Below are 11510 nucleotides of genomic sequence, written 5' to 3' on the forward strand. Positions count from 1 at the left end.
AAAGCATGACTAATATAGTAGAGATAAAACAAATCATGCGTTCTGACAGAGAGAAGGTAAATAGCTTCTGCATATATGAACTATCCTATCATATCTAAAGCAGACATTATAGCAAGTAGCATATATGAAGTAGAACCTATCATGTGTAGGACAAGGACTAGAACAAGAAACTGTGGCAGAACCTTTAACAGGAAAGACAAGAACACATACCGGACAACAGCAGCAGAAGCGCTGGACTTGGGGTCGGTGTCCTCGCCTGCCATGTCGTCGAGGAGGCCGTGGACGTCGGGGAAGAAGTCGTCGTCGGGGAAGTAGTCGTCGGCGACCGGATCGTCCGTAATGAAGTAGCCAGTAGTCGCGCTGAGCGCTCCCAAAAACCTTATCACCCTTCTCCCGTACAGGACTCAAAAGGTGCGGTCTCGGAGGCCTACTGTTCCGACCTGCGGTGCACGCCGCAAGACGGGATGGGGAAGAACGTAGCAGCAGCGCAGTGGTCGGAACCTTGTGGCGAGAGGCGCTTCGTTCAAATTCAGTGTCCACTACAGAAAACGTTTCAACTCCCACGTGACCTTTCGTATACCCGTCGTGCGTGGCAAAAATTTAGATATCGGCTCATTCCCGTGGCGCGGCCGGCGGGCGGCGGAGGAGGAGCGCGCGTGGATATCCCTCTTGTTCTCATGCTCGTACAAGTGGGGAAAGAACCTCCCTTATAAGGAGGTCCAACTCCTACTAAACTAGCAATGTGTGACTAAACCTTATTAGTATCCTTTGCCTTGCATAAATGAACTAAGTGGGCCTCTAGAATTTATTAGGAATTTCTGAAATAATTATTGGGCTGGCCAAAATAGCAAAATAGATTAAATTCCAGCATGCCATAGCCATGTTCTAAGAAAACACATACTCGTCCCATCCACTTGGCCGTGTTCGTTCATTGAAAATATGCAACAGGCTAAAAGTCTGAAAGAAATCGACGGCGCATTATTCCTCCCCTTCGTGGGCAATGTATGCTTTTTGCTCAGAGATCCCGTCGCTCGATGTTTTTTTTCCTTTTTGGGAACATCGTGCGCTGTTGGCTGGGTCGTGTGGCCACGATCGAAGTTTGGAGCACATTGGGACTTAGCCGTGTAGGGAGATAAAAATCATGTATCTACATAAGAGGACGATGGGGAAGAGGGCATGCCAGTGCTCTGCTCTACCCGTGATAGCAATGCACGGGAGACTAGTTTTTTTTCTGGACTCTCCTATATGTTGCGCTTTGCAACGAGTAGTCGGCGATTCACACAGGGGGCAGCCCACCTAGGCCGGCCCATGTGTGGTGGCAGTGGCACCGCGTAGCGAGGTAAAAGAGCACGCACTAGCTGGGAATGGAACCCAATTGCTCAAAAGATGGACTGTGCGTCTGTGATTTGTCAACAGTTGCGCAGAATGCGTCAAATAGGGATTTCGTTTTTTGCTTCCAGGAACGGGTTTGAGTGTCACGGCCTGCTTGGCTCGGCCCGCTCTTACCCATCGTGTGGGCTTCCATTCATGCCCATCAGATCGGTATCATTCATTCGCCTCCAAAAAGAAAAAGAAAAAAAGATCGGTATCCTTTATCAAAAGAAATAAAATCAGACAGCTGCCCTGAATCTGAAGAGTTGGAAGTCTGAACTGAGGGCCAGCTTCCCGTCGATTCATCACCAGCAGCCGACGACGCACCACCAGCAAGCAGCCTCTGTCTCTAGTCCGCACCTATCCTCCGGAGCGGCAGAGATATATGCATGTTGTGCAGCGCCGCGACCTCAATGCGAATGGGAAAACCGTTGGGCCGAAGCAAAGGCCGGTCGAGGGAGGAGAGGAGTTATGGACGCGATGCCGCGACCAATCTGGATCGTCGTCGTCGGCGGCGGCGGCAAGTGCAAGCGTCCGATATCGCCACCAAGGGGCCTGCATGTGCATGCATGGTAACCGATCAGCGACGACCGGGCCCTGTTTTTCTTTTTTCTACTACTCCCTTCGTTTCAAATTACTCGTGACAGAAATGGATGTATGTAGAATTAAAATACATCTAGATACATCTATATCTGTGATAAGTAATTCGGAACGGTTGAAGTATTTTCTTTTGTGATGAGGGACTGCAATATTCTGCATGCTAACAGTGGCTTATCGGTCAACAATCTCGGTAGCTGAATAGTGTAAGTACCTACTCCTATACTAGTAAAAAGCCCGTGCGTTGCCACGGGCTAACTAACAAATTATACTTACAACAAGAAATACGCTAATAAAAATGTATATACAAAGAGAAATGTCATGTGATATGGGAGTCAGACAATTGACATGTGATGATATTTCATGTTTGGGATGTGGTATATAAATGCATCTCATCATCATCTTTCTCTCCCCCTCCCTCTCTCACAATCCTTTCTTCGAATGTTTCTCATGGGGCGAAGGCATAATCATTGATATGAATAGTCATTAAAATATCAAATCACCACAACCAACAATCTATCATCTGCTGCAAAATTGACACCTATGCTTATCATACATACCAGAAAAAACAACTATGTTGCAGTCAAGATAAAATTTTGGAAGCACATTTCTCTCAAATCAGTATTAATGGATCAGGTACTGACAAAATGATTCTATTAGTGTAAAGGAGAGCAAATGATATGGCACACAGACACCAATCTATTCAGGAGTGTTACATTAATCAGAAAATTTGTTCAGCACATGGTAGCTATATAAATAGTCCAAATATCATTCATGTTGACAGAAATTAGCAATGCTCACAGCTACATACGAAATTGGCCAAAGACAATTTTCTAGCATCTTTTTTTTATGGGATTTTCTAGCATCTTTCTATTTTTACACATCGTCGCATGCCAAGTTCCAAAGATTGAACTTAATAAAGACATGCCTTCACGTCCATGCAGGAGCTTTAGTGTCGATCTGGCCAATAAATTGCTCCGATGCTGGCGAGGAATCTTCCGCTCGAGCTTCTGTAGACACAGATCTGGCCTGGACCTCAAGTTCCAAATAAGAAATAATGAAAAAATCATAATAAATGGCATGTCTGGACCTCAAGGGCAATTAACACAAAACAACGGATAATTGAGAGGTTGGGCAGTGCCGCTCCTCTTTGCGGCAACATGAGGGTCTATTTACATGGGAGAGATATGGCATGTTACACTAATATCAAGTAGAAAGACATGTACCCAATTTACATGGGAGGAGTCATGTATAACAGAAAAATATCTAAAGCTGATGAAGACCTGATATGCTTGACAACTTAAGGGATATTTGTATTTGGTTCTCAATTTACTCAAGCTCCTCCATGCTAAGTGGACACAGATTCTCACCGAAATATTTCTACGATAGGGAGGGCTGATAAGTTGGATCAACAGTGCAATATATATACAGAAATTGTAACCTGAAAACATTGTATACTTGACATGGATATTGCAGAAGATAAGCATCAGACCAAGTTGATATAAGAGGTGTGCGAAAAATAACAACGCACATACACAAGGGATAACCAACTAATTATGTGACTATTAAAATGAAACATCACGTGTGCAATAATCTAAAGTAGGTGGTCGCGGACATACACATGCGCAATAATCTGAATATATACAATGCATAATTGGAAGCGTTAAATCCTTCCAATGGGTTGGCGTTGCACATCATAATAATTACTCAACGTATTAATCCTTATCATTGATGGCCGTTGATGCACAATAAACAGAGCTGAGCATGGCAAGACCACATGACTGAACTACACCTGTCATGATTCATCGACAAATGCCTGAAATGCTACAATAAGGTCACTTACCCAGTCATGTCAGGATAGCATGCAGTGATCCACTCCTGGGATCATGCTCCAGTACAGATACTTGGTCGACAAAACGATTGATGTAGTCCAAGAGTCTGTTGCAGAGGGTTCATCTTAACAACGTTGAATTGAAGGGAGAAGACATGGGAAAGCTCGATGTCCCTCAGGCACCCGGTTCTCCATCTCTATATGGCATATATGAACCTGCCATCCGTTGAGTATACTGCGGAACGTACCACCATCGTGGAACACAGGCCATCCATCATCAACAAATTGTGATGTTATTCAAGTCATGGTCGCAACAAGCTGAACTTACTTTTACCTGTACTTTATCCTGGGACAAACTTAGACAGGGGGAGGGGAGGCCTGACAGTGATGCTGATCCGGTGTTAGTGCCTTGCAGCATAACTTGAGGTGGCGGCGGCTGACGCTAGGGTAGTCGACGAGGACATCGCAATTGGGTTGCCACCAAAACAGAGTGTGGATAGCTGAATATCTGTGCATCAACACATCACTATTGAAGACACTGACAGACAAACCTCTAATTAGCAGTTGAGCGGGTTCATGCCTACGAGCCTTACAGATATACATGCCTCTCCATCCTCGCCACCTACAGCCCATAGTGATGCCCCAAGCCCACCAACAGTGCATAGAACGTTGGTCGCGCCCCCCTGCCATCTACTCCTTCACGCACGCCAGAAAGTCCCAAGCCCGTCTGAGGCACTGGACGAAACGGCTGTGTGCAACGACTGCACTAAGGGCCATGGTCTCGACCTAGAGACCATACCCACTGCCTTGGCTTCATCCTTGACTTCATCCTCCTTGTCGGTAAAAAGATTCTTGCTGAAAACATCTCACAACTGATTAGTAAGTTTGGAAGCCATGGCACTCGAAAATCCAATGGCAACCAATATACATGATGCTAGAGACTGAAGTACAACCAAGGCTTCAGATTGCAAATAAAATAAAATAAAATGTGCTCCATAATTTTAGCTAAAATAACAGGAAAAGGTATTATTAGTATTTTTCGCATTGCCAGTAATGTATATGCTTGTAACATAACCACACTCTCTTCAAAAATTAACACATCACTTGCCATTTTAGAAAGTTTTGAGTGATACAGGCATATAAATATAAGACTTAACTCAATTGCCAATAATGTGAGCTACTGGTTTCTTTTTTTCCAGACCGGTACTGAATAAGCTTGACTGAACTAATGGATAGTGTGATGCATTCCCCAATCATTTGACTTTGAAATTTCAGAAATGGGAAGATTATAACTAACCAGTTGAAAGAAACTTCAGTCAAAGATGCCAGTACAACTCCACTGAAAAAGGGTACAAGAGAACCTACTGCAGTAAATAAGGTGCCTGCAAGAACAGAACAACATAAGTATCTTTTTCTGCGCATTTCATTTGTCAGTACGGACATATATTATAACACTAAAAGCCTCTTCTGCTGCTCCATCAATAATAGTCCAGAAACAGCAAGCAAGTGAACAAAATACAGTGATGTGTGTGTAGATTGTCAGGATTCATCATTGCATCATTTTCTCTGGATACTACAAATGCATGCACATGATATTGATATGCCACCATTTCTGCAATAAGCGCCATATTTTCAGCTATCCTAAAACTCAAAAAATACATAAGCTCGGAAAATCCATGAAGGAAAGAAAACTCAGAAAATACAGAAGTTCTAAAACATGCTGGCTTGTTCATACTAAATCAGTACCCACCTTTTACCCATCAATACTACTTGTTTATTTTGACGAACTGTCAAACCTGTAAGGAATTTGTTTACTTCTATAAATTACAGAAATAACATTATGAAAGATGCATTGAGGTACAGAGTTATAGGTAACTAACATAAACAAGTTCTTCTCCTTGGTACACCACATTTATTAAGTTCAAGGACAACTCAGAGTGAGATGTGTCGTGACATGAGCTTGTGACTTCATAAGCACGTCTTGGTTGATGTCTTTGCGAGCTGAGAAGAATTACATCAGCAGATCCATAAGTGAACTTGATTCCCTTGCCAAGGTATGTGCGATGAATGTGACGATTAAGAAAGTTGATTTAATAAGCCTTTCCAACAGGAACCTAAGCAATGCAACAACAGGGGAGGAACAACATTTAGGTTGGTGATTTAAAGATGATTGGACGAGCCACAGAAACCACTTGCACTAATAATATATCAAACACAATGCAGAAACCACTACTGTATGAGCTGTACTTTAACTGGTCCTATCCAAATCAATTTCATGTGCAGATAACAAGTGAAATTTAATATAATGTCTATTTCTTATCTACTTATAGCTGGGAAATCCTCTGCAACATGTAAAAAAATGATGAAATATATTATTCCATTATGCAGCTGAGATGTGTCAAGTTGAATGAAACTATATGAATCATCTTACAACAGGTGTACCCCTTGTGCTTGTAAGAGGGAAAATCTGAATAAATTATCTTACAGCAGGTGCACCTCTTTTGCTTGTAGGAGGGAAAATATGAGTCCCAGTGCTACTGCCCAGTATAACTGCTACAACCTCTTTTGGATCGTCATAATTCCTCCGGAAGGATGTTCAGAGAACCTGTAAATTTTTGCATAAAAATGTTAGATATGCTGACGGTGGCGCCTCCCAACAAGGCAGGCAAGGATCATGAATCCATACAGCCTCCTGTATGCCCTCTTGTGCATGACGTCGTCGTCCCCGAGCTTCAGCCTCTCACAACTGGAGCCCTCGCTGCTTCTCCTCACTGGTCACATGCACGGCTTCCCCTCCAGGGGCAACATACTATTGAACAACATCGACGACTTCCACCTTGCAACTGCAAAAGAACACATCCATCAGCAACAAAGAAATCTTCAAAATTCCTCAACTAAAGCATATGAGTTGTTTTCGGATCGAGCAAAAAAAAAGGGAAATAAGAGAAGAAAACAGAGTGCAAGAACATTACAATTTCATACATTAGACAACAAGCCATACACAAAGAGTAAGCACAGGATCATAATAGGCATGCTTGAACACTTAATAAAGTAGCAGGAACATGATTTATTAACCATATAAGAATTTTTCTCACACATGTAATCTACAATCTGTGTTGAACTGCAGTGCACATAGCCTCTCCATATATCCAGAAACAAAGCATCATCAATAAACTTTAGTATAATCCCATCCATCCAAATTTACCCGATGACAATAAATAGGTAAAAAAACAGCTGGGCTAAGCCCTCAGTTTTCTTTCGACAAACCACTTAATAAAGAGGCACACCAGGATGTGGTCTGCACACCAAGAAGATGGTGTGGAGGTAATGTGGGTGCAACCCCGTTTCTTTCAGTAGGCAGCTTGCAAATGTGGATAATGAAAGGCAAAACAAACACGGTGTTGCGTGGAGTGATATGCACACCTAGCTGCTTGTTGATCAGGGTCATGTCGGGGATCCTCTTGTCGCTGTCGTCATACCCTTCCCCGTAGAATTCTTTCGCGCTCACGTCGATCACAGGCTCCTCCTGCGGGGGCTCTCCTGAGACCTTAGCGTAGACCTGCAGATAAATGCAAATCAACGATTCAGAAGAGACAGAGTAACGGAACATACAGTTGCTATTGCTGGTTGATGGCATACCTCTGTCATCATTTCGGCCAACTCCCTAACAGTGACTTCATTGTCAGGATTCCCAACATTGAAGATATGACCATTGGCTCGAGCAGGGTTTTCCTTTGCCACAAGAAAACAGAGATTTAAGTTTCACTGATGCGGTAGACACTGAGGAACGCCAGAAAAACAGATCAGACATAAACAGAGAAGACATACAATCATCAAAAGAACAGCTTCGATGGCATCCTTGATGAAAAACAAAAGTTCTCTGGGACTCGCCGCCATCGACAAGCTTCAGGGGCTCTCTGCGGAGGAGATTCTGCACATCCATTGCCAAGGTATATCTTGTAAGAAAGAAGACTGAACACAGTGCAATGAAGGTATTCAGGGATACGTTTACATACGTTGCTAAAGCAAGCCAAAACCCGAGGAACACCCTCGCTAGGACCATCAACACCAGGAATAAAGTCCATCCTTGGCCCAATCCAATTGAAAGGTCTCACAATCGTGAATTCAAGGCCATTTCTACGCCTTCAGCTGGGGGAAACTCAAATGTACATGGTCAGAAAAAGTTTAAGGGTGCTACTAATGGCACAATCAACAAGTTATAAGTTCTTCCACTCACCAAAAACAAGCCTCTCGATAAGCTGCTTTGCGCACGTGTAGGACCATCTCTGTTTCACGATTGGACCAAAGATGCAGGGTGACTCATCTTCTGTCAACACATAAAATTCAGCTTCCTGTTTGAAAGGTGAAAAGCACACGGAGCATCAGCTGAACAGCCAGGTGTGATCATATGAATATGTGACATGGGAAAAACATATTACTGACAACTGAACAAATTATTGCTACTGCTAGGCTGGGTATAGTATTGCTACGAAGATAAGAATCTAAGGACAGAATAGAAAAATTTATTGGAACTCTAAGGGTTTGGTCAGTTGAATCTTTAAATGATGAAGCTCCAACTGAACAATTTTGAATAAGAAAAGGAGAGTTCCTTATGACAGCACGTTTTCCAAATTACTACATCCACTTGCAGAGCAATATGCAGTGACAGGCATAAGCATGACATGATAAAGTTGCTTATTATGCACGAGGTTTGGTAAAAAATCACAACAAACTAACTTTAGAATGTTGCAAATGTACTGGTGCCCAGTCACAGTATATATGCAATTATGCACGAGTCTATGATTCTGCCGCAAGGATCAGATAGACAACAATTTGGAGCATGGTGTTGTGTGACATCTCACAAAGTGAATGAATGAATTTTCGATTGTTATAGAAAATTTCATATATAGATTTTCAATGTAAAAACGAACTTTAGGCCTATGTTATTTGTACATACAGAATGTCTTTCTTGGTTCTCAAAGAGGTTCAGTAACCACCCTAAGTAAACAATCGAACATGCCTTGAATCAGTTTACCGAAAATATTGCAGATCGGAAGTAAGTCCATCCCATGTCTTATCAACTGCAAAAAGATTCCACAGACAAAACTTGCAAAAAAACGGTCACCCTCATATCCACTGTTTCATATCAAGAATCTCCTCAAACATGTCATCAGACAAACCATTTTTGGTTCAGTTTGAAGGTACATGGCCAAAATGAAGACTACTGTGATATAAAAGGAAACAAATACATCATAGAAATGACATAGGAACACTATGCATGCTCAACAATGATATGGGTCTGACATATGGAGTTAGCAGTTTCCCTAAAACAACAACTTTCTGAATATTATTGTCTCACCCATTATGCCCATAAAAGGAAAGAGAAACCTTATGTAAACAAAATATTACAGCGAACAAACACAGAATTTTTCAGAAAAAGGAACACTTACCAGGAAACTTCCAGTCCTTGAAGAAAGGATAACCTTCCTACAAATACACCATCTAATGCAGGTTCATACAGTTTTCATTGTGCACAAATGATGCAACATGCAGATTCAAGCCAATGCGACAAAATGTCCAGTTAACTTAGAGCTATTTACATATCGTTTACTTAAGTAAAAAAACTCAAGTTATCTTGCTGCAGGCAATCTACTCAATGCTGATCACACAAATAATAATGTCTGAAAGCACTTAGGAACAGCCAGACCACACAAGCATAAAATTGTGTAACCAAATAGACATCAGAGGGGAGGGAACATTTTTCAGAAATACCTCATTAAGTTTCACAGTTATTATGTGAGGGGTAAAGGACCAGATGAACCTACAAATCAAAAGAAATATCATAGTCAGCACAAAAATTGTTCAAAGAAGATGATCAAATTAAAAATCATGTAACCGAACATATAGAAGAATCTTCTTATAAAAAAATCAGGAAACCGATCTTTTGTCTTATTATATTCAAAGAGCTCTGTCTGAATGACACCTCTATATTGATAGGCTGCCCTGTGCATATAACTAACATAAAGCATATGTACACTTCCCACCTCCTTTGAATGTCTGCACTACTGCATCCTATTTAATTCCTTTAGAACGTGGATAAATACTTATAAAGTTAATGGTCACATGCCTTTTAAACGTGTGAATTCACATGTAAACCAACTAACCAAGACGGATGCAACCAAAATTACCCAAGGCATCTAGTTGTTTCTTTTAGGGCTTAGGGTGTGCAAGTGGAAAATTCATGGAATATATGCTTGTTCCCATGAAATTGGATTCGGACTCAGGTTTAAGACGAACTTGCATCGCTAGAGACTTCTCCAACTCCTTCAAAGACTCCTGCAACTTTTCCTCAGGGGCTTCACCATGCCACCAACTTCTTCAGGTGCCAACAACATGAACAGATAACGGGGTGGGAGGGGGAAGGGGACAGAGATGGAGGAGGGAGAAGGGGAGAGGAGAGAAGAGGGGGAAAGAGGAAGGGGTGGAGATACCTGTGATAACGGGGAGGCGGCAGTGCGGGACGGGAAGAGTCGCCGCCGGCGGGCAGGATGAAGAGCTGGCGGCTCCAACCCTAGCTTGCACGTGAGAACTGCATCCGTCGCACACAACCAGGGCATCCATCGTCTGCCGTCGTGCTCCAGCGAGCCGGCGACCGAGGGTTTCCTGGAGCGGAGGTGGAGGCGACCAGAGCTGGCGGCGGTGCGGCGCCGAGGTTGGGGCGACGGCGAGCTCGGGCGGTGAGGCGGCGGGGCAGAAGCTGCAGGAGACGGCGGCGGGGACCTCGAGGCCGAGCTCAGGCCATGGCTTCCCTGGCTCCAGAGGCCATGGCGGCGCCAGACGCAGCGGCGGGGCGAGGAGGAGGCCGGCCGTCGGGGAGGCAGGAGCTCCTCGTCCCCTCGATCCAGATCGGGATTGAGGAGGGGCACGAGGGAGCGGGCGACCCGCGGGCGGCGGTCGGGGCGTAGGTATTTTTTTTTCGTAGGTTAACCGTCGTAGATTTTTTTCAGGTGCAAGTTTTTTCCGATCAACCGGAGGATTTAGCACTGGACATAGTGGGAGCATACCGATTTTTATTCCTGGTTCGAAGGCGGTGGGGAGGAATCGAGAGGATGCAGGAGATGGGATCGAAGACGAAAAAAACTATCTTTAATGAGACAAAAATTAACCGGCGGAAACTACCAAACCGAATCAACTACAACCATCCGTATATGGTCAGCAACACTGTAGAACAGTGTACACATACAGCGGTTATCTTATCTGGATCCGGCTTGCCTGCTCCCTCCCCATGCTCCTATCCGTGCTCCCACTTCATTCTACGCCTATCTTTTTCTCTTTTTCCTTTCTAATCTAATCATCCCCCCCTGATTTTAAGGGGGTGGGGCCGGGCCTTATTTTGTCCAATCAAATCAAGCCACATATGCGGAAGCACGGATGGGCACACGGGGAGGGAGGCAAGTCTCGTCCATCTTATCTATATCTAGGCGGCTGACCCCTTTCACGTACTATTTACAATCGACGACGCAGCGGGCACGGCACGTGCACCTGTCCGAACCACGGAATCCGACGTGCGGTGTTTCCATTCCACGAGCCTGAGACAAACAAATACTAGTAAAAGGTCCGGCGCACGAAGATGAAGCAATGCAACGTTCGGCTCTGCATTGCACGCACGTGTGCCTCTTCTTGCATGCACGTTAAGCAATTCCCCTCCGGC

General features: G+C 43.8%; 1 protein-coding gene across 12 annotated transcripts; it reads right to left on the minus strand.

Annotated features, from left to right (window-relative positions):
- Positions 1 to 2668: 2668 nt before the first annotated feature.
- On the minus strand, positions 2669 to 10876 carry LOC125511047 (basic proline-rich protein-like). Of its 12 annotated transcripts, none has more exons than XR_007284873.1 (16): positions 10291 to 10841; positions 8835 to 9620; positions 8037 to 8151; positions 7816 to 7948; positions 7628 to 7730; positions 7439 to 7531; positions 7223 to 7358; positions 6486 to 6642; positions 6285 to 6404; positions 5680 to 5800; positions 5550 to 5595; positions 5097 to 5181; positions 4393 to 4654; positions 4134 to 4307; positions 3812 to 4034; positions 2669 to 3003 (listed from the first exon to the last, which is right to left on the minus strand). XR_007284873.1 is itself a non-coding variant. In XM_048676328.1 (2 exons), exons 1-2 carry the CDS (start codon positions 10859 to 10861, stop codon positions 9592 to 9594), a joined length of 600 nt encoding a protein of 199 aa, XP_048532285.1. In that variant the 5' UTR covers positions 10862 to 10876; the 3' UTR covers positions 8820 to 9591. The 12 variants fall into 12 exon arrangements, 1 of the variants encoding a protein (XP_048532285.1); XR_007284869.1 differs by having other exon boundaries at positions 5680 to 5913; positions 6296 to 6404; positions 10291 to 10839; XR_007284870.1 differs by lacking the exon at positions 5550 to 5595 and having other exon boundaries at positions 5680 to 5913; positions 6296 to 6404; positions 8835 to 9301; positions 9572 to 9620; positions 10291 to 10837.
- Positions 10877 to 11510: the final 634 nt, after the last annotated feature.

This window comes from Triticum urartu, chromosome 5, assembly GCF_003073215.2.
Source record: "Triticum urartu cultivar G1812 chromosome 5, Tu2.1, whole genome shotgun sequence".
Lineage (NCBI taxonomy): Eukaryota > Viridiplantae > Streptophyta > Magnoliopsida > Poales > Poaceae > Triticum > Triticum urartu.